This window comes from Parus major, chromosome 7 (assembly GCF_001522545.3).
Source record: "Parus major isolate Abel chromosome 7, Parus_major1.1, whole genome shotgun sequence".
Classification (NCBI taxonomy): Eukaryota; Metazoa; Chordata; class Aves; order Passeriformes; family Paridae; genus Parus; species Parus major.
The window spans coordinates 18206254-18229495 of NC_031776.1; the positions used below are offsets into that span (position 1 = coordinate 18206254).

Here is a 23242-nt window from a genome sequence, read left to right on the forward strand (position 1 = left end):
GAATAAAAACAGTCAATGAGGACAAAATAAGTCATCTTTACTCCTGGCAAGAGATTCTTAGCAAACCAGCTTTGCTGATAAAGTTGAAAACTTTGAAAATACACTTACATTCCATCATAATAATAAAAACAAAAACCCTCAAGCATGGTTTTATTTGGAATTAAACCCATGAAAATATCTGTCCCTTCCCTCCTGCCTGTTCACTAAAATGAATGCTTTTTTTTTCCTCAGCTGGTTCTTGCTTTAAATAGAAATGGGCAACTACACAAAATGGAAAAAAAATAAAATTGAAAATTGTTCAGAGTAATTAATTCATCCCCTGTTCCCTTAGCAGCTACTCTCCTGAGCTTTTACTAATATGAAATTAAGCAGGCAAGCATCAAATTCTAGCACTGGAGAATTTATCTGTAAACCCCAAACGTGTAGGGCTTATGGAATGGAGCCACACTCTGCGTGCCTGGGTGTGCCTGGCACGCCGTTCAGCAGCCGTGCAGGACAGCACATCCCGCCTGCCAGCGGGGCCGTGTGGCTGGAAGCGCGTCCAGCGCCGGGACAGAGCCTGGCCCCAGAGCACAGCCCGCGCCTCACGGCTCCGGCCAGGGGCACACACTGAGCCTCCTCTCTGCTTCACACCACAGTCACTCCAATTGCTTCACTCACCGCTTACTACGGCTACGAGGTACTGGAGAAAGCCAAGGAGAACACTGGAGCAATGGAAAGCAAGAACTGGCAACTTGATAGTGCACAAAGTGCTCGGTGCTGCACCATGTCCCTATGCCTGAGGGACTGGCAGAAACCTGCCTCGAGCCAGAGAAATACCTGAGGGCTTTTCCTGTGCATTTGGAATGTATAATTCCAAAGCATAAGCACAAAAGTACAGAATGTCCTCCCATTTTCTTATACCCTACTTAGAACCTTTAAAATACACATAAGGACTGTTTTTAAACAACTAGCAGGAAAACATTACCCTGACAACGACCCACAAACATCAATCGTGCCCACGCCTGTAAAGAGTGGGAAGGAAGGTCACAACCTCACCAGGTATCCCAAACCTCTCTGCCCCTCACGGTCCATCTTCCAGCTGATTTTCTCCAGGAGAGCCCTGCCTTGTCAGGGGAAAAGGCAGGACCTGGTTGTAGCTCAGAGTCACCAAAAGATCATTCTTAATCAATTTTTGTAGGAAGAATATTAATTTCAGAAAGTGCAGCCGGAAAAAAAATGGAAAAAATTTAAATATGATCATCCTCTTTTAATAATTTTGTAATAATATTTGAAGCAGGCTGCATTCAGATAATTTGAATAAATATAAAAATCACACAATTTGGATGCAAAATATAACTTATTGCAGAAAAGTCATCATGGGCTTGGCAGGATTCTAAAATTTAGACATTTGAGTGGGCAAGATTACCACTGTTTTAAAACATGATCACAGACCCAAGTATTACCTACGTTGACACACTGCTGTCACAACTCTCAGCCTGTATCTTTGTTTTCATAGAATACATGTAAAGCTTAAACAACGCCTCATAGAATCATCTAGATTAGCAGTTAGAACTAGCTTTCAGTCGTATTAGCATTCCTTAATCTATTTCTAAAAACGATGAAAATAACTCTGTTGTTGTTATTGTCACTGCTGTTCTTGGTAGATTTACTTCTTGGAGTTAATCTATTGTGAGAGAAGGGCATTAAACTCAATTGGAGTCTGTACTTTCAACAGAGCAGCTCAATGGCTAACACACTCTGCACTGGGACTGAAGCTATAAGAGAAAGCATTATAATATTGCTACTGCTACAAATCCTAAAGATATTTTGTCTATAGACAAAATATACCCAAAGTGTACTTTGTCTATATATCCACACTGCACCAGCACCTGCATTCTTTACTGTTTTTAATAATAAAGCACACTCATTTTACAGATGTTGACAAAGCTCTTAAAAATATTCTGCTATGTTACAGTGCAAAAAGCAGAAGTCCACAATGGCAATTTCACAGCCCTTCTCAGGTTTAGTGTAATGTGCACAGCACAAAAGAATACTAAATTCAACACATAAAAAGACAGCAATTTGATAGATGAATGGTAGAAGTTCTAAAAATGCAGTGCTCAATTGACAAAAATGAGTGACCTGGGAAGTTGCATTCAGATTTAAGTTTTGGTCTCATTCATAATCTTGGTTTGATCTCTGCCAGAGTGATCCCAAATATCTACATATGTTTTTCTGCCTTTTTTTTCTACTTGTTTTTTTCTGGTCTCTTGACTGGTAAACTCTCAAATTACCAGATTTCAAATCAGATTATGCTTTCTGTTATTAATTCCAATTCCACAATGTAGCGAAATGTGCTGTCATAATAAAAACAAAGAAAACGAAGGAATTAGCTGCCTTTTTATTGCTTGCAACAGTCTAGATAATGTGTTTATACCCCAGTCTCTCTTTATTTTAGGACATATACTGCTGTCATGGAATTTTCTGTCTTGATCCAGTTTTCCCTTTTTACATTCCCTAAATTAGTATTCATAATTACAATGTGAAAACATCAGACAGTGACACAGCAGTTCACTGCAGGTGGAACTGAAAACATCCTTGTCTCAGCTGTGAAGAACTTACCAGACCAGGGAAGCTTCTGCCTTCTCCCAAAGTTTACTGGGACTATCAAGAAGGATGTAGATTATAACTAAAACCACTTGATACAACCCGATGGGACTCGATTGTCAATAAGGAGATTGAGAAGTATTTTCCTCCTGGTAGAGATTTACATAGCAACAGCTGACAACATCTTCCCATTCATCACTGATCCAGTAGACTTGCATCAGTAAAAAAAACATGAAGGTCAGCAAAAGCCTGTTAAGGCATTAAGACTGGATAGTCTTTTCAAAATCTCTTACATCTTCACTAAGTCTTAATTGCTGATGAAGCAGCTAATTACCCTCACTTACCAAACTCACCAGTGTATGAAATCAACTTCAGCAACAGAATTCTAACAATACCTATCTTCGCTTCTCCCACACTAGATATTAGTGGCACACCAAGTGCTTTAGAAAATACTTAAGATCATCTGCTAGTGAGAAAAACTGCTTTTTCCAAGTTAGCATGAATGGGCACCAAGGATCTGCAGACTGACAGCTCCAAACTGAAAAAACTCCAAAACAAGCAAGCAAATCAAACAACCCTAACACTGCCACACCAAAAAGCCCAACCAACCACAGAAACCCACTGTAGCAATGCATTCCTGAAAACTATTTTATTCTCTTTATTTGCAGTGGCTGCAGAGAGCTGTGTATGAGTCTTTGCAACCATATCCACATCAATTATTATAGGAAAGAGACAGCTGCAATTCAATCCTGTAAGTCATAAAAGAATTAGGTTTTCTCCCAACAGGAACTAATAAGCGGCTCCAAGTGTCACTGTCTATATTCATTAAATGGAGACAGCCATTATTTTCAACATGCTTGAAAAATTTGAAACAGAAGAATCATGAAGAGAAACGAGGTGTTTCTATGCTCACAAAAACACTAAAAACACTGATTAAACTGATACTAACACCATAATCAAAATAAAGGCTTCAAATGAGTGAGAAAAAGAAAACCAAAACAAACAAACCAACCAAAACAACTCACGTAGCAATACTGTTTCTCTGTCTTTAGAGCCACTGCAGAAGTTACAAACGTGCTAGATGTTCTGCTTAAGAAGAGTTTAAACAACTCTTAAATAATTTTTTCATGTCCAGTTGTAAATAACGTCTTTTCCAATTAATGAAGTTGATGCTGCAATGCCAGACTGCCATTTGTGGGAAGCATAAGGAGCTCATTTACAGAGGAACTGAAATCAGTGGACAGGAAGTTAAAATATTTAATATTTACCCAAAACCCTAATTCTATCCTTCTCAGAAAGGAGAAAAAGGAAAAAAAACCAAAACAACGAAACAGCCAAAACTCAAAGAAACAGACAGACAGAAAACAGTACTATTTAAAAGTTAAAAAAGGAAGATTATAAATTAATTTGTACGTTACTTTTAAATTGTGTGGGACTGTTCACCAGCTACTGCGAGATTACCAGAGTATGAATAGCAAAGACAAACATCTACACAAGTTAGAGAGGTCAGAGAATCAGAGAATGCTTAGGGTTGGAATGGACCTTAAAGATCATCTAGTCCCGACCTTCCCAGACCCCTGCCATATTCTATTAGACCTGGTTGCTCAAGGTCTTACATAAAAATGGTACAGAGAAATCATAATTATTCAGCTTTAATGCTGTGTTTTGACAAATACAGAACAATGAAGACAAACAGGTCTGTTACACTTTATAAAACAGAGGAGTAAGAGAAATAAGGTGTTATGTATCTTAATTTTCCCTAAACCAAAGAGAATTTGCAAGGCCATAGACTCTAAAACTGTAATGTAGTCCTTCAAATAAGACTTGATTTTTAATTAAAAAGTAATAGGATACGATTTGCATTTTTTGGTTGCACACACATACAAAACTTTAAGACTTAAAATAGCAATTTTGCAGCCAAATTTTCTTCACCATTCTTCTCACACGTACTTGGTCACTAAGAGCTACATTAATCATTCTTAATTTCACTTCCCAAGAGGAGCTGCCCTCATGGTGCAATCTACTTAAACAGCTCTTGACCTATTTGTTCCCACAATCTTCCCTGGTATTTGCTGCTGTAAGAGCTCACCTGGGACAATATATCCTATTTTCTACAATATCCAATCACCAAACTTCACACTTCTTACAATGTGTTACTACAGAGTGGTATGCTTAATCACAAAAGAAACCCCTCAGTATCTCACACACAGCAAAACCTAAACCAGGTTATTTTTTTGGTTACTTTTGCTGAACCTGACATGAAACCTGTTTATAAACAAAAGCAGTTTCAATACTGTGTAAGGAAGACTTTAACAAAACAGTACTCCGGTTCTAGATGGGGTATGGATTTCAAAAAACATAGTTTCCTCACTGAAGAAGACAATGAAGAGGCTAAAGGTATATTTTAAATGAAACTTCAAAAACAGGACTGCTTTTAGAAAATTACTATGGAAGAATAATAAAATATACTTCAGAATATGAATCTACAGAACGGCAATTTTTCATAACTTAAACACAAGGATACGGAAGGGGCAATGGTATATAACACACAATTATATAATGGTATAGTGAAAACAAACCCTGCTATATATGTAAAGCTAACTCTGCTCCCACTAGTCATATTTAGCCTAATGTCCAAACCTAAATATAGTAATAATAAACAGAAATACTATATAGGTCTGTTCTAGTAGAATCCCATTACCTTACATTAAAAAACAAGTCTATTTTAATGCAAGATTAAAAAAGACTAGATTGGTACATAATTTTACAAAGTACCAATACAGAACATAAACAACATGTGGACATTTTAACAATGAATAGATGACATTCACAGAACTCTGTGCTGCTTAATGCAGCAACACTTTCATATATGTAGTGCCTTTACCTGAAAGGCCTTGAATGTTTCCGGAGTGCAAGACAAATATTAAAAACACCAATATAGCTGACTTATGACAATATAGCTGATGGAAATAAGAAAAATTACCATTCTACCCAAAACTGTGGAAAAAAAACCCAAGTGCATTGTGGTAAGATGCTGTCCACACCCCTTTATCACAAATGTGATTATAATCTTTACAGCAACTGCTAAAGGAAAAAGCACTAGGTACAATACACTCAAAATTACACAACATTTTGAGAAAGGAACAGAAAAATATTTTTGTAAACAAAGTGAAATGCATTGTAAGTAGAAAAAGAAAATAAAATCAAGATACGTTATCAGGTTTTAAAAATTCATCAATATGCTTTCCAATCAATATTCTAGAAATTTCAGATTAAACCCCTACGTACAAGTATATTTAAACAGTCAAATCACATCATGGGGAAAAAAATTTCTTCTCCCTAAATATATACACAATTCTGAATACAAAGGGGATAACCTTGAAATGAATGAAATTAGTTGAAATACATTTCCTGGCACTAACAGAAGGCTTTTGTCCTAGGGGAAATGTGGACAGCATAGCACCTGGTGAGATTTCTTTGGTGGCTTGTCACCTCAAAGGTTGAGGAAAGCATCCCCCAGAAATTTGGTACCAAAAGACAGAGGTGGGCCTAACTTTCTTTTTTCCTATGGAATCTGCTACTATTGCTGCATAAGCTTGGCTTAAATAAGCATTAGCAGTAGTAGCAGTATTCTGGCAGGCTTTCAGATTTTTCCTGACAAAAGAAAAAATCTAAGTGTAACTGTTTATATTCCAGTAAGAGATTAAAATATTTTCTTTTAAGAAAAAAAACATTTCTGGCATCAAAAAGTTGCTTTATTTGATAATTAATTAAAGATTTCAGAACAACAAAATTTGACAATTTCTATGAAAGAAAATTAACAAATCTTGGTGGAAAAACTATGAAAATTAAAGACATGGGACCTTGTAGCAGCATATTTCTAAGTATATCACCAAGGCATGAGCTATATTAGCATTCAGAAACCAAACTTCTTTCCTATTGCTAATAACAACCACGGTGAAACAAAGCTTTCCTGCTTCACCCTTAAAATACTTCTAGTGTTACTCATAAAAATACAAACCTATTAGAAAATATTACATGCATAGTATGAAAATTGATTTCTAAATAATTGTGCAAGACATAAATAGCTCTACTGAAGAATTTGTACAAATTAGTTTTCAGATTTCTCTAACAGAAACAAAACCCCCAAGACTCCTTATGGCAGAAAAAAAAAAGGTTTTATAAGTAAAAAGTTGATGTAATTTAGAAAATACCAGAAAGAATCAGACATTTTTACTCAATATTGTAATAATTTATACTGCATTTAATAACATGGAACTTACTTAAACATGATCTTTTCCCAGCTGTGCTTGCACCTCCTGAACACAAATTTCCTCCTCGATGGACCAGCTCAAGTTCCAAGTTTGTTCTGTAAAAAAAAAAGGTAACAGTATTGAATAGAAAAACATTATTCAAGCTTCCATGGACACAAATGAATCATGACAAACTCCCAACATACACTAAATAAAAGAATACTGTGAACCAATCTTTAGTGTTAAATACTGCCAAACTACAGCTCAGAATAAAACAAACTTTATCAAGATATTGTCATATGATTTTAAATACTATATTAACATAGTACTGTATTGAAGTGTAAGGAAAGAATTTTAAAAAAATGTTAATTCTGTTATTCTGTATGTACACAGCATACTAAGGGAATTTATGTGCAAATCTGGAAAGACAATATATAGATTGGCTAACTTTCAGTCAATCATATATGTTTAAAAAGTGTTCTCTTTATTGGCAGAGCTTTTGTTTCACTTTAAACAACCAGAAAGTACAATGGATATGGCATCAACTGAATATGAATACAGTCTAAATTAGAATTAAAGCACTACCCTTTATAGTTAAGTCAGTTAATAAAAGCCTTGGAGGTTAATTCTGAATGAAATGCCATTCCACTGCAGCTCATTAGTATGAAACAGGAGTTGTGTCACTGAATCTCTGCATGTCACACTGATGCTTTCTTTCTTATTATTGTAAACTGATACTTAGGCACCAATTGTTTAGGCCAAATGTGATAATTTTGTTTACTTTTGGAATTGTATGTTTCAATACCGCATTATCTTTTACTCTCAAAATTTGGAGTAAACAATTTATGTTATATTCTCTAAAAGCCTGTTTCAGTATGTCAGCATACATTTTAAAAATAAAAATAAAGGAATATAATTCTATTATTCTGAAGTGTTGTTTTGCTAATTCAATCCAAACTGCAAATCTCTTTCTAAGCATATCTTGTGCTTTAATGAAAAATGAAACCATTTTAGGTTCGATATAATGCGACTGAATCCATTGAAATTTATTCTAGAATTTTAGGCACATAACATATCCAAGCTAACAACATCCCCCCCATACATTTAAGAAAACACTATGGGATGACTTTTATTCAAAACAAATTATTTTTAAGAATTTCAGCTTCATCAACTTGAAAGAATAATACATTTTGATGTGCAGTGTTTGTTAAGATACTTTCCTGTGTTTTTAAAATAGCAACATTTCTGAATATTCCTATCCCTAAATTTGCAGCTTATGCCATCCATTTCTGAAGGAATGCTTTAATCCTCTCTACTCAGAAAAGGCAATTTAACATTGATAATGTGCCTGCTCAGAGCTCCATCTGGTTGCTGCTGATAAGGGCATCTGTGTGACAGGGGAATTTTCCACTCTTCAGGCGATTTGCAGTGCTCACTGAACTTCTGAAAATCTACCAGCAAGGAAGCAGGGACAGGGATTTCATATTAGTGGACAAAATAGCAACTGTAGATCAGCATGTGCTAGTTCATCATGGGAATATGAAGGAAATCACTGTATTTTATTTCTGTGAACCTTCTGATAACTAATTTGAAGAACAAAATCAGTGACAGTCTTCCACTAAAACAATGATAATTCAAATTTAAATCAAAAGGACTTCCTGAATGTTTAAGAATAATTTTCTACATCTACAATTTTGTATTTCCCTTTCACCAAGGCATATATGCCAATTTACAAAACAAACCTCAGGGACAATTCTGAAAAATACCTCTTGTTGGTACATATGTGGTGTACATATTTTTATGTTGTATATATTTTTACTATAAGGAATATAAAGGAAGTTATTTCTGTAATCATATACTCTGTTCACATATACAATACCAACTCTCACCTCCCACAGTTCTTCATTGTCCCCAGCTCCCCAAAGGCAGCACCTTATAGCTCAGCTTTCTTGGAAATGTAAGTATTAACCTTTTCCTTCAATATGTCTCTTTCAAAGCATAACTTGGCATAAAAATGCACAGTAGAGAAAGCATCTTCTGTGAAAATGAACACTTGTCCTTCAGCAAATATCCTGCATCAGGTACAGACCTCAATCATTTTTGAAGACCAGTGTATCTCCCCCCTAATTTGAGCTCCCTTCTGCCTTGAGCATCTGTGCACCCTCTGCCCTTTACTGAAGAAAAGTAATGAAGAAAAACTGGGGGCAACTGATAGAAGTGTGGAGCACAGAGTGGTCTCTGAAAGAATCCTTTGCTATCTCAGACTCCTCAACATGAAGGAAAGAGAATGAGAAAGAAAATCTATACGAGTGTCTTCTTTTCCTATCTAGAAATCTCAGCATCATTCACGGGAGCAAAAAATTTTGTTAAACACTGCCTTTATCCTCCTCATTCACAAAAAAACCTCTGAGAAAATAGATTTTTTCTCAGCTGTCCTGACTCCTGATTACAAGCAGGAGTTTTTACTACTTCATCCCTTCTTGGGGGCTTTTATTAAAGGAATGGTGGTGGGAAGGGTGATTTTGTATTTCTGAGAATTCATACCAGGACAGGGTAGAGGGAAGTAAAAATGCAATGTCCTTTCCAGAAAGGGAATATATTTGGCTAGACTTGCTCTTCCTATTGGGACAGAAGAAGGATACTAAGCACTATCATTTTTCTCACTTCAGTTTACAAATACAACCCATACACAGAAAAACCCCAGATACTCAGACACAGATTCAGAAGAAAAGAACACATGGCTCTCACATTAATCTATACATAGCTGACAGAAAACCCAAAAGATTTGTTTCTACAGCCAACAAAAGCATGAAACCTACTGCTATGCAATACATAAACAGTCCTCCAAGATACTGCCACAAATTAGTCTTCAACGCTTTGAATGTGGAACTATTAAAATTAAAGCTAGGCACACGTGATTTGGGATTGACACCCTACACTAATCTCATAAATGCCAGCAAAGACAAGGAGGAATGCACGAAAAGGGTACAAATTCAACAAGATATGACTGTTGGAAAAGCAGGAGGTAGGCAAGGAGCTGCTGTTCCAGTTGTGCATGCAAGTCTGGATGGCAAGACCTAGAAAGTCTCTTTTGCTAGGAAAACAGACAGCAGCTAGCCCTCCCACGAGATGGCAAAGAGTTCTTTTGTTGTGTTTTTTTCTCTGCTACTGGTGACATAAGGCCTGGGCAAGCAAAAATGAAGAAAAGTAAGTTCCTTTTTTCCTGAAAGAGAAAGAATAACCTGTATCAACTGGCTACATATCGTTTCACATTCCCATTCCAGCATGCAGTAATCCATTGCAAACCTGGCATTCAGCTGTAAACTAGCATCTTTGAGGACAGGAGATGATGTCATTTTCTGATTGAAAATGGAACATTACTTATAAGAAGATTAAAAGCATTTAATTCACATGGAAATAGATGGAGGTAATCAAAATAGCATTGTATTGAAATGCTCATTTACACAAGGGTTAAATACCACGAAAAACTGCAAGAGCTGTAGAAGGTCTGACCAAAACCAATTAAATGCTTCAGAACTCCTGGAACTAGAAATGCTCAAAGATTACTGTTGGTAAGGGATGCAAGGGTATCATTATCTCAAGAACAACTCTGGATGGAAATAGGGAAGGAACAGGTTGAATGACAGGAATAACTTAGAGAAAGTAAATTACTTCAGTATGTCATTTTAATTGTGGACAGTGCGTAGTTTGATTATTTAAAATTAAACACATAATAAAATCATACAAAGAAACCCTTCTAGTTTGGAAGATGATATACAGATTTATTTCCATAAATACAAACTGTAAAGTTATATTAAAAAGTCTATTTAAAAGTTTAACTTTTTTTAACCCTATAGCTATTATGCAATTATCAAGTAGTAGAAGCATGTAAATCTGGATTGCTGCACTGAAAAGCAAGAAAGATTAACTACCTTGAAGCTGATCTGCCAGGTTCCCTCATTAGAGATCTTATGATTTATAGTAACAATAGAGAAGGTTGGATCCAACACCTGAAATTCCTCAAACATGCATAAATGGAAAATTGGTGACATAAGTCTAACAGGAAGAGGTCATAAGGGGTTCAAGTGACGTATCCTAATCTTAGTGGTCAACCGCAATTTCTCTCTCCAGCAGTGCAAGCAGCAATGAAATGCTGTCCTAGTTTGAGGTATTTTTAATTCTTTGAGTGAAAACAAATCTTGAGCTCTGTGTGTAAATATAAATGAAATATATAGATACATTTAAAATATGTTTAGATAGCATTTTAAAAGTTATATAACACTGTACCCAGAAAAAACACCATTTTTGTATTTTAAATGGCATGGTTACAGGTAATCATACTTTGATATGTGAAATATTAATTTTGAGTTCTTTGTATTTTTGGGAGAGTATTTAATTGTATTGATCAAACAGGTAAGTGCTAAAAATCACAACATTACTTATCCTCGTATAGCATATACCACTTAAAATATGGAATAATCCTTTAACTTGCTATGTATAGAATTTCATAGCTCGTCTGTATCAGTTAAAATACTAGGAAAGAATACAGATAGTGTTTCTTTTAATAGAATAATACAATAATCCAAGTTGGAGGAGACTTCTGGAGATTAGATGGTCTAACCTTCTGTGAAAAGCAGAACCTTGGATTTGATTGCCCCGAGTCCTGCTGAGTCAAGCCTTGAATATTTCCACTGCTTATATACTAAGACACTCAGCAATCAGAGTTTATGAAACTGCAACAAAAAAATGCTACTCAATGACATCACTTCTATGCTTGCAGTTTCTCTGCAGTCAGCACCTTCCCTGCAGGCCTCAGTAAATCAGAGTTTAGAAAATTATTTTCTTAATGAGTATTTCAAGTTCTTATGGGAAAACCTGGTATTACAGTAACTGTGAATAATTAACCATTCAGAGTACCGTAAAATTAATGGTATAGGAGGGACTGATTTTCTTGGAGAGTGCATGCGACACTGACAGCTCTGAAACTACAGTCAAACATCACAAAGAAAATGCTGCTCATTTCAACACTTTGAGAAGTGTAAAGACTACATGAAGAGAAATTCCTGGTTGTTGATGTAATAAAAAAAAGCTCCTTCTGTGATCTTCTTTTAAGTGAATAAAACTAATGTGTAGCAGAGAGATAAAAACACCTTATGATTTAAAAACTAGCAATATGGCAGGAAAAAAAATCTCAATCTGCAGAATACAGAGTATATTTGACAATTTGGGAAAGTAAAACAAGAAATGCAACATTAAAATTTTGATATATGGAAAGCAAAACCTTGAATTAATAAGAAAACTAAAAAAGCATACAACACAGTGTTCTCTGGGTTTTGTATCACTGCTGCACATAGTAAAAATTAACTGAGAGGCACATGTTTTCATCTCGTATAATGCCTGTATATGAAAATCAGAAAATATAACCTTGATGTACTGAGTATTCAAGAAGTCCTTTTTGGAGAGGATGAAATAATTTTTAAATGCTTTTTTTTAAAGAAGAAAGCTATCTAGTGCCTAGTACCATTAGTGAGCAATACAAAAGAAAAAATACAAGAAGAAAAATGTACCCACCTGGCTACAGAATACATAAACAGGAAATCATTGTCAGGTGATCCAGGAGTCTTACTATAATCTGTATACTTCTTCTGTGTGGTACTTTTTATATCTTTCATTACAGATTCCATTTCTTTACTGAGGTTGGTTTCAGACTATGAACAAAGATACAAAAGAAGATTAGTTAATTTTACCTGAAGAAATGCAGCAGCTGATTGTAAAGAGTAGCAATTCCATATTTGTAAAATGCAGGTTATGAAAAAATATGCATTAAAAGTCAGTATTCTGTCTCACAGAAGTGCCAGAATATTTTGGAATGTTATTCTGATTTGATCTGAATATGAAAACATAATTGTTTTGTCCATCTCCTAAGTTTAAGAATCTCAGAGCTTGTGCTATTTTAAAATATATTTGCACTGTACAAGTAAACAAAACCACAAAGCATCTCCATCAAGACTTGAAGGTAACAAAATTTAGTATCATTTATTCTGTCATTCAGAGGACCTCATGAAGCTTTGTAACACATAAGCACCGGCAAATTGCTCTTTCTGTAAAATAGTCCATACCTTACAAAGTTCTTAAGAGACATTGCTTAAATAGCTTCCAGTTACAATTACTATTGCTATTTTTTCATTGCATGGAAATTATAAATTTATTTTATATTACATGACTTCATTCTATGCAAATTATTATGGAGAAAACTGAAAATGTACTCAATAAAAAAATTATATTAATCACATTTTGTCACAGCTTTCAACAGTTGATTTTTAGTAGGTATCACATTAAATGGTCTAAGTTTCTTGATAAGAAAACAATAGTATGTTGTCTTCAATATCAGAAAAAAAGGAACTTTTCAAGGTTGCCAGGTTTCTAAAAGATCACAAATGCAATATAAAGTAAAAACTGAAAGGTAGAGGCAAATTAACAAGGATCTTTCTGCCTTACACTGATGCTTACTGGGAAAGTTCCCAGCTGCTCTTGAAGGTCTTCCACCTCTTGCACAAGATCTTGCATGCACTTGTTACTATGACTTTGCCAAACACTTCTTTCCATGTTGTTTCCAGGATAACAAGGAAGAACGCTGTTGGCAAACTGCCTACACAAGGGACAGGTAAATTCTCCTTTGTCCACTGAAAAACCCTGGAGGACTTGGTCATTCTAAAAGAAAAAAAGATGTAGCTGAAACTTGCAAACAATCATAGTTTTTTTTAGCTTGATATTTCAGGTGTATAGCTAAAAAAACCTAAGTCTGAAACCTCAAACTATAAAGAAAGAATAATTAGAACAGTTCCCCATTTTACTGATAAAGGTCTTAGCTACTAAAGACTGTCTTATAATCCTCCAACTCAATTAATTTTCCTGATTTTTAAGCACTCTCCATTGTCAACAATATCCCCATAATAAAGTAGAAAGACTTCAATGGATTATTTCCAACATTTCATGCCTGTTGTTTCTTTCTGACAATTTCTATAAAGTTCGAGACTCCAAGTACAGGCTGAAAAAAGCCTAATCAAGGAGCCATTGGCCAGCAGCGTGAGAACCCTGATTATTTCTTGTATCACATGAAGGACGAAAGAATGGACACAGTTTGGAAAGTGAGGATGTGTCCTCAGTATGCCAGTTAATTGGCAAGAAACACTGCTTTTTGAGTTGCCTCCATGGCTTCCCATGCTGATATCTAATTGTATTATGTAAAAATAAATGTTTTATCCAAATGAACACAGGTCTATATAAATTATCTCAGTCCTAAACATGGTAGTAAATAGTCAAAATTATTATGCACTCATCTAGGTACTAGTAAAACATGCTAGATCAGAAGTTCACTTAAATAACCAAGAACACAATTACATGGAGTAACAGTTTGTTTCAAGTTTAATAAAGAATCCACCAGAAAAATTACTTCAGAATTTATATGATGCAAAAAATCTCTTTTCTAAAATTCTGTAAAGTGAGACCCTACCATGAAAGTCCAGATTTTGCTGCTACATTATTTTATGTAATTTTTATGTTATTTTATATTTATCTTGATGACACAATTACTGCTGCAAGCAAATTTAAATTAATATGGAATGAAAAATTCATCATGGGATCCAAGAAAGGTTGCACACCTCCTAGTTTCTTTAGAGGTTAAGTTTCACAGTATGAGCAATGCTGATACTAAAAATAAAAGGAATTGCTTGTTAAAATACAAGGAAAAACTTGCACAATTTTTCTCAAAATGAAAAAAAATCAACAAAAAAATCAACAAAAAATAAATCCCTAAACCACAAAAAAACAAACTAACAAAAACCCAAAAAACCACAACCTCCCTCCCCCACCAACCATTCCCCTCCCCCAAACAAAACCCCATTAAAAGACCCACCAAACCCAAAACCTGAAGAATTATCCTGTAAGTAATCTTGAACAAAAATGCTGGTTAATGATTAATTGGTTAATGAGGACATAAGAAGTCCTCATGTAGTTTTCATTTTTTTGCACTGCTTAATTTTGTACAAGATTTTTTGTGATATATCAGAGTAACTGAAAACAAAGTACTTTTGTTAATAATGTCAAGATGCAATAATAGATTAAGTTAGTAAACTCTTGAAACATAAGAAAAGCATTCTGTACATTCATACAAAACATTTAATTGATCTGAACAGCATAAATCCAATTGATTTCAGTTAAAGCTGTTCAGATCCAAATAAACAACTATGATCTTCAGTTTTACTTACCCGTAAGGATTCCATGTAAGATTTGTGACAATCTATGTGTAAAGTGTGACCACAAGTTTGTACATAAACACCTCCTTCCCAGCCTATTGACACTGCTTGTAGGCAGGAACTCTAAAGCAAAGCAACAACAGTAAGAAAAAACAATGATTGTATGTAAAGCTAAAAAAGTGTTTACCAAAACTTCAAGATTTACAAGATAGACAGATTTTTATTAGCATGCTACCTAATTAAAAGATATCCTGAGGAAATAAAGAAAGAAATCAATTTTATAAAAAGTGTTTATTTGTGCTGACTGACATGGTTGCTATTACGCCATTCTTTCCAATAGTTAAACTTCGGCAGTTCTTATCACTTAAGATAACAATTTCTTTAAGGAATCTTTTGTATTACTTCATGAAGGTGGGTCTAACTCCAACAGCTGTTCCAATAGCAGAAGTTATCCCATTTACAAGGGCAATATACAGTTCCAACACATTTCATTCAGTTTTGTAGATAACCAAAATAACAATACCACTGCTATATAATTAAACGACAATCTGTTATTAAAATTCAGTGTAAACACTTAGGGGTTTTAATGAGTTGTTGAACAGCATCATATATAACTCATCATAATTGGAAAAGAAAACAAATACTTGTTTAGGGAACTTAGTTGTATATTAGGTTTGTTTTGAAAACATTGGCCTTATTGGAAGACTGCACTTACAGCTCACAGTTCCAAAAAAGTTACCCACTGGTATTTTTTTTTTTTTCAGAAAATAATGACCTGAAGAAACAATCACCTCTGGCAAATTTATAAGGAACTCTAGAAAATTCTTTTGCAGAATATGTAACTAGAGTTAGTCTAAGTATTAAATCTCCATTTCTCAAAAATGTCATACACAGACTGAAATGTACATTCTGGTTATACATTTAAAGAACAGAGAAAGATTTATGGCTACTAGAATTGGAAAATAATTTTTAATGTACACTGACTGTACAATGGTCTTAATGTATGATGTGAAATCAGAGTACCATAAATAACTTTGATACTTGCATTTTCTAAGGGTGTCCTAGTATATATATATATGTGTGTGTGTGTGTGTGTGTATTTTTTTTAATTTTTTTTCCTGCATGTGAGCTGGAAACCAAAGCAAAATAACAAATTTTTGCTGTGGGATGTCCTCCTGTTTACCATGCCTCAACCTGTCATTCATAATGTGCTGTGAGCCTCTCAGGCCATGAAATAAAAAAGACTTTCTCCTGCTGGCTCCTGCATGATTTAGTAGACTGCAGTCTTAATAATGTTGTATGATATACCTAGCTAAGCCCCAGAGAAGTAATATTTCATTCAGAAAAATCATTATTTACTGCATATATCTAATGATGCTACTGAGTAGCATTTGTAAAAGAAGAATTTAACAAAACCAACCAAACAAGAAAATATCCTCAAAGTCTTAGCCAGAAAGGCTTTACTCTATTATTCTTGAGCTCAGAAATAAAGGAGAGTCCAAAGCAAGCCACAAGCTTGGAATGGAGCACACCTATATCAAACTAGTGGTTAACAAAGAGTATTGTGTGATTCTGGAAACAGTCCTATCAATTCAGTATATGAAATTTTATCTCCTAATCTTTAGTCATACCTCTCCATATTAAAAATAATCCCTTTCAATGATTTTTCCTTTAATGGCAAGAACTCTACTCCCTGAAAGCGAGCATCAAACTCCAGCTAAGAAAGTGCAAGACAGAAGAAGTGATCTGTTTTGCCCCATCTCTATACAACATGTAGCTTTTGAATGGCATTTTTGTTGATTTTTTTTTCCTCTAGCTGAGTAAGCTAGATCATATTTCATAACTTGAAATTTTTACATCTAAGTGGAATTATTCACTTGCCTCCCAAAATCTATTAGAGGAAGTACACTTGTTGGAGAGGACACAGTTGATAAACAATAGGACTTCTTACTGCTTAGCTCAGCCTGAACAAGACACTCAAGACACTGGCAGATGTTTCCAGTTTTATGTCCAAAACAATCTAAGGATTAGTTCTTTCATGCAGAGACATTTTTTTTAGCACAGTACTGACCTGAAAATGTGAAAGGAAAAATAGCTAACTCAACTGATGTTTGAAACAGGACTGGAATTTTTGAAAGTAGGATGCATTTGCTCATTCCATTATGGTGCATGTTAGACTAATCTGTTGGTAGTGTTACTGCACAGAAAGGGAAATACACACTTCAATAAGATCAAGTTTTTGGTAACATTTTGATTGGAACTCCTTCCACTTGTAGTATGTGAACATGCAAAAATAAAGCTCCACTTCAGCACTACTTCAAAGCTTTTTATTACTTCAGCAGGAAAAAGATATTAATTAACTATCTGAAACACTAAACCAGTATCATCAATGTCAAAAGAAGAAAAGCTTGTCCACAGGCTTATTCTCAGCTAAAAAAATCATTTGTCAGAAAACAATTTTTGTTTAGGTGTTTTTGAGTTTCATTTTCCAGCAAGGAAATGCATGGTATCTTCCTAAGAATAAGATGTTTTCTGAAAAGATTGACCCATTTTTAGGACTGTATCAAAACAATTATGAATTTTCTCCTTTCCATCCACTCATACTCCCCTTTCTCTGTAGTGGCTCAGAAATCTGTTACAGATTCAAGCAACTCTTTCCACTTACTTTGTGCTTCCAAAATACTTTGGCTACAGGACAACTGGAGTTTGCTTAGACAATGAACCCAAATTTCAATTGTGTGGTCACACTGGGTTGTGAAATACCTTCTTTTAGGGTGTGTCTGCATGGATGTTCAATGACTGTGTAGCCTGTAGATATACTAGATGCCTATTGCCACAAATATGACTGGGAAAAACCAGAAGCTATTTATAAATAAGAACCCCATGAAATGTAAACACTTCAGAATGACTGCAACATGAAAAAGCATTCTCTAAATGTAGAAATGAAACTAGGAGAACTCTATGTTCTAATTTCATTTATCTTCTCACATACAAATTTTTCTTAAGTGGTGGCCTTGTTCACATGACATCCTTACATCTTTGAAGTATCGCTGTAGGGTTGTGAGCCTCACGTCGTGCAGCGCTGCACAGGTATCCCAGGGGTAGATCTGCTCCTCTTCAGTAGTTGGGAGTCTCTTTGGCTCAGTGCTGTTGCGGCATTGCCCCAACACTGCGTGAAAAAAAGCAGCAATACACATGCAATGTCAGGCATTTTTGGTTTGTAACTATAATGCGCTTTGTTGATGTTAAAAAGTAAAAACTTACTAAAGAATCTAAATACTGAAAGTTGCTCTTTTGCACTTCTACATTATATGCATAGATATAATATACACATATATACACAAACACCTCTATCATCTATATCCACTAACACTCGTATCTATGTACACTGATGGCTGTTTAATTTTCTTTTCCTTCCAGTACTGATTTTCCTGCAGGTCTGTAGTGCACTGATGCATTTGCAAAAGCTAATAGAAAGCAGTAGGGAATTAAACTGTTTGTTCTTTCCCCAAACTTTTAAAAAGTTCCTTATGTGTCTCATAGAGGAACATCCACCAAAAAAAATGGGAAACCCCGTGCTTCCAGACTTCACGAAACACAAAAGGATTTATGCACACATGCTAAAAGCTGCAGAAACACTGCTTTTTCTACAAGCCACACATTCATACCTGAGGACGCTTGTAACAGTACAACTAGCCCTGTAGGTCTGTCTTCAGTAGAAGGGCCACTTTGTCCACAAATAACACAGTCATATATTGCCTCAGAAACATGCTGTTCGGATGTAGCTACCTCCATGGCAACATCAGCATCTGGTGATTCTAAAAACAAATAAGAAATTTGATATTAAACAGAAGTAAAGAAATCCAATTGAGGATTTCCATCCAAGGAGGTCCAATCCATCTGCATTGAGGTAGTGATGAAAAAACTACAAAATAATTTCTCTAGTTTATCCACATCTAAAACATTGTCAGTTGTTTGAAATTAAGCTTTCTACTTCCAAGAAAGACATATGCAAAATGAAGTATATGGTTTTCCACAGGCAAAATTACTCCCTGTGGAATTAAATGTTTCATTTGAGTTTTGTATTAAACTTGATTTATTTAAAACTTCTATAAAACAGAGAACTAACTTCTATTTCATTAGATACTATACTGAAAACTTGGAACATAGAGAGATTGAGGGCAACAATATGACACTCTAGTAAAACCAGATTTGCTCACAGCTGACTGAAACAACCATTTGAAGGAAAAATGACTATCTGTTTTTTTAATGGTCCACATTGCTACTTCCTAGGAGCTACTTCTAGGAACTGGGCCTTATTAACGTGCAGCTCTGAAGTATCAAAGCCACTGCACTTGAGGTAGCTTCAATCACATGAGTTGGTGGTGCTGATTTCAGGGCAACCCACTTTATGCTATGTTACAGTCAAAGAAAGAATTCTTTATTGGCTTGAATGAAAAGCACCTTAGGACTAAATGATCCACTCCTGGCTGCTCAGGAACACATAAAGCCAGCCTCTTAATCTAGAATATGTGGGTTCTTTGTGTCTTTCCTAGAACATAATTTTTCTAAAGGAAAACACTTCCTCCCTACCTTCAACCATACCACTTTTCCCTCTGATTAAGTAGGCTGAGGTACTGGATAGAGAATCCAAAAACCTTGAGTACAGCAACAGTCTGCATGCAGAATTGCTTTTAGGAGAACTTCTGTCTTCGAAAGTCTACTACAAGTTTGGCACAGGAGGCTGCTGCCATAAGGAGAGGCCTGCTGGGTGCCAGGCAGAATACTTCTTTGCTATAAAAAGTTCCATGCAATGCTATTGCTCACAGGGCTGAATCAAAAAAATGTTCTAGTAAGTACTGATTTTGTAGTCAGTTATTGAGGGTTATATAAAAATGAACCTTGATCTTCATTGACGTGCAGTTGTTAATATTGTACACATGTCTGTCACCATCTAGTGGCAGCCAGATGTACAATGAAGTAAAAAGCACAATGCATCAACTGCAAATGTCTAAAACATCCATGGAACTTAGAAACAAATGGTAGGGAGGGAAGTAAACACTTTCTATATTTAACATCACCTCATAATTGTATAATGCATGATCACGTACACCTATGGATCAAATGCAAGAAATGACAAGGACTAGAGTTTCAGCTTTCTTTTCCCTCTTTTTCTAAAATATTATCAATATAATAGAAAATATGCAACCAAAATATGCTACATTTTTCAGAAGTGTAGAAAGAAAATACAATGTATCAATCTGATTTTGAGAAATATAATGGAAGTCACCAAAATCTGTCAATATTTAATTTACAAAATAACATTCATTCATCCTAAATTGCATATTTTTAACCAGAAGGAAAAAAACCCCAGAACTTAGGATTTAAAAGGTGTTTAAAATCAGTTCAATATATGCAATTTATACTTTTATTGCCTATGAGGAACAGGCACATAAAAATCAGGCTAATTTAATTTTCGAACTCAATGATTAAATGCATGCTTCCTTCACAACTACTTAGATGTAGATGTAGCCAGGGTACTCTGGCAAATAAACTTTCAAGGAAAGTAAGCTACTAGCTAGCACCAAGGAAGGCTTCCTAATAAAAGAATTTGCACCTGAACTAATAAAAGAATGGGATATTGTAAAGAAATTAAAATCTCAAATAAGTAAGAATACCAGAAAAACTGACCAAACAAAACCCGTCACATCTTTTTGAATTGACTCTGATAAACCTCAATTGTTCACTTAAACTAGTTCCAAAAATTTAACCTATTTGATTTCATAGATTTGTCCTTTGTAATGATGTCAGTGTGTGAAGAAGGAGCCAATGAAAAATACAAGGTAATTCCCATGGTACTGCTATCAGTTCACCAGGTTTCTGCCATGAGATTTGTCTTATGTTGTAGTACACCTCATCCCCTCACAGTGGGTTCTTTTCTTTGTCCTTAGGAATTATTTCACAAATCTGAATAAATATGAACCTTAAAACACTGAAGGAGGACAGACAAATTTAAAATGTGACAAAAATTCAGGGAAGAGCCAAACCCTGTAATTCCCAAGAGTTTTAAAAAAGTTAATTAATTTGCTTTAGTATAGTATCTATAATATAGATGAAATAGCTTTGTACCAATAGAAGTAGAGACACAGAGTTAAAAAAACCTAGCACTTCCTACCTCCTAACAAATTACTGATGTCTGTTAAAAGCTAGCATATTGATGGACTGCAGAATGCATTGCTACCTGAATTTAATTTCATTTCTACTCTCCAGAGCTAAGGATGCATTCTATTATTTCCTCTACCTAGCAAACCCCAAAACCAAAAGGGCTTTGTAAACACAGAAAATATAGTTCACAATCTCCACTGACTGTAGTCAACATTTGTCCTGCTGTACACACTGTGTCAAAGTGGCCCCTTGGTATCAAAGCAACCATTAGTATGCTAATATTCTTTGCCCTGACCCAGCATATATATTCTCAAGAGATCAGTACCTAATTTATTTTTCTATCTGGGTTCAGAAGATTGAGTGTTAGGAAATATATGTCACCTTGCATTAAAACTCTGCGCTTCTTTTTAAATCTAACTAAGGAATGTTTCATGAAGGACAAAATGACATCCCGCTAAGACACACATTGTCAGAAAGACATAAAAGATCATTTGCATACTGATCAGGATGCATTAAAAAAGTTTAAAAATCACATGAAAAAATCGAAGGAATGAAAGATATCTTAGCATTTGTAATTAACAACTTAGCCAAATTACAAATTTTCGATATGATAAGTAGTTCAGCAGCTGGCCTGGGACAGATCATACTTTGTTTTCATAAAATTCAGACAGATCTTTACAAATACAACTGAAATTTGTTAAAGGCTACTATGAACCTAGACTCGAGTGGTTTTGTTTTGTTCTTATCAAGTCCCTTCTGAAGGTTATGAAGTTTCAAAAATGTCTTGCACAGAGTTCCACATCACAAGATAAACCATGGCATCATCCTGAGGCAGTGCTCTCAAAGGGCTCAGAGGAGCTGTAACCAGGAGTAGGAAGGCCTCTGGAGCTGAAACCAACACCACATTTTGACACTCTAGACAGTCCCTGAGACATCTCAAGAGCTCTATTTGCTGTTCTTAGAACACTTTTCTTGGTTTATTTTTCTCCTTTTTTTGTTTATCCTGCAGTCAAACAGCTAAAGACAGCACAGTGGATGATGCTGTTCTATCCTAGTTCATTAACATAACTGTTTCTAAATTTCACCCAATTACTTCCAGGCAAGCTTGAATGGCAATGCAGTTCTGCAGATGTCACAGAATATAAATAGAAAGTAACAGGGGGCACAAATCGAAAGTGCTACATAATTGGATTTTTTTTCTACAGTAACTATGTGAAAGAAAATGCCAACCTTTATTTTAAGAATCTCAGATGAATTTGTGTATGTCAAGTCAAATAAATAAATTCTGCTAGTAGAATGAGACACTTTTAATATTGAATAATTAACATGTAATTAGGTAACTTCCTTTTAAGCCATGTTCAATGCAATGGCAGCATCCCAACAACCAAAGAGGAATACCTCAGGGGATTAACAGTGCCTCTGTGCACTTTATTAAACACTTTAGAAACTATAAAGTATATGGGTTATAATAAAATAACCTTTAAGCTTTGGCTTTTCTCCATGATTCCCATCTCCTCCTAGACACATTTATTATCAGAGTATTTCCAATCTTCTATACTGTCAATACAAAGGTATTATTAAGTTTTTAAACGCTATGCCCCAAACCGATGACAACAGTTCTTACATTTCAGCAAATGCATCACATCTACTTTTCATAGCTGAAGTTTTAAAAGATGATGATGATATATAAATTTGCCCAAATGACACCAACTGAAACATCGACAAAACAAAGGAGCTGATACTTCACCATCACGGCATTTTTACAGTATTATTGCTGTTACAAGAAGTGAAATTTTCTGTATCATATAGAGACTGCATTCACAACTAATCAAACCACTTAGATTCTAAAACCTGAAGAAAATATTCCTGGCAAAAATGAAGCTAAATTTTGAAACAAACTCCATGCACTATAATGGTATATGAAGTTACTTTCTGAGAACTATTTTAATGCCAGTCAGAACATAGTACTGAACATATGGA

The 23242-nt window shown here is 35.0% G+C and overlaps 1 protein-coding gene across 5 annotated transcripts in view; it reads right to left on the reverse strand.

The window, feature by feature from the left end:
* UBR3 (ubiquitin protein ligase E3 component n-recognin 3) overlaps positions 1–23242 on the reverse strand; it is a 103205-nt gene that overhangs the window by 25439 nt on the left and 54524 nt on the right. For 3 of the 5 annotated variants that reach the window (XM_015634519.3, XM_033516149.1, XM_033516151.1), the window contains 6 exons: positions 18766–18915; positions 18133–18266; positions 15110–15220; positions 13341–13553; positions 12414–12550; positions 6873–6958 (listed from right to left, as the gene is read on the reverse strand). In XM_015634519.3, the coding sequence (XP_015490005.1) occupies positions 6873–6958; positions 12414–12550; positions 13341–13553; positions 15110–15220; positions 18133–18266; positions 18766–18915 (831 nt within the window). The remainder of the gene's footprint in view (positions 1–6872; positions 6959–12413; positions 12551–13340; positions 13554–15109; positions 15221–18132; positions 18267–18765; positions 18916–23242) is intronic. The other 2 variants (XM_033516150.1, XM_033516148.1) reach the window with 1 other exon arrangement.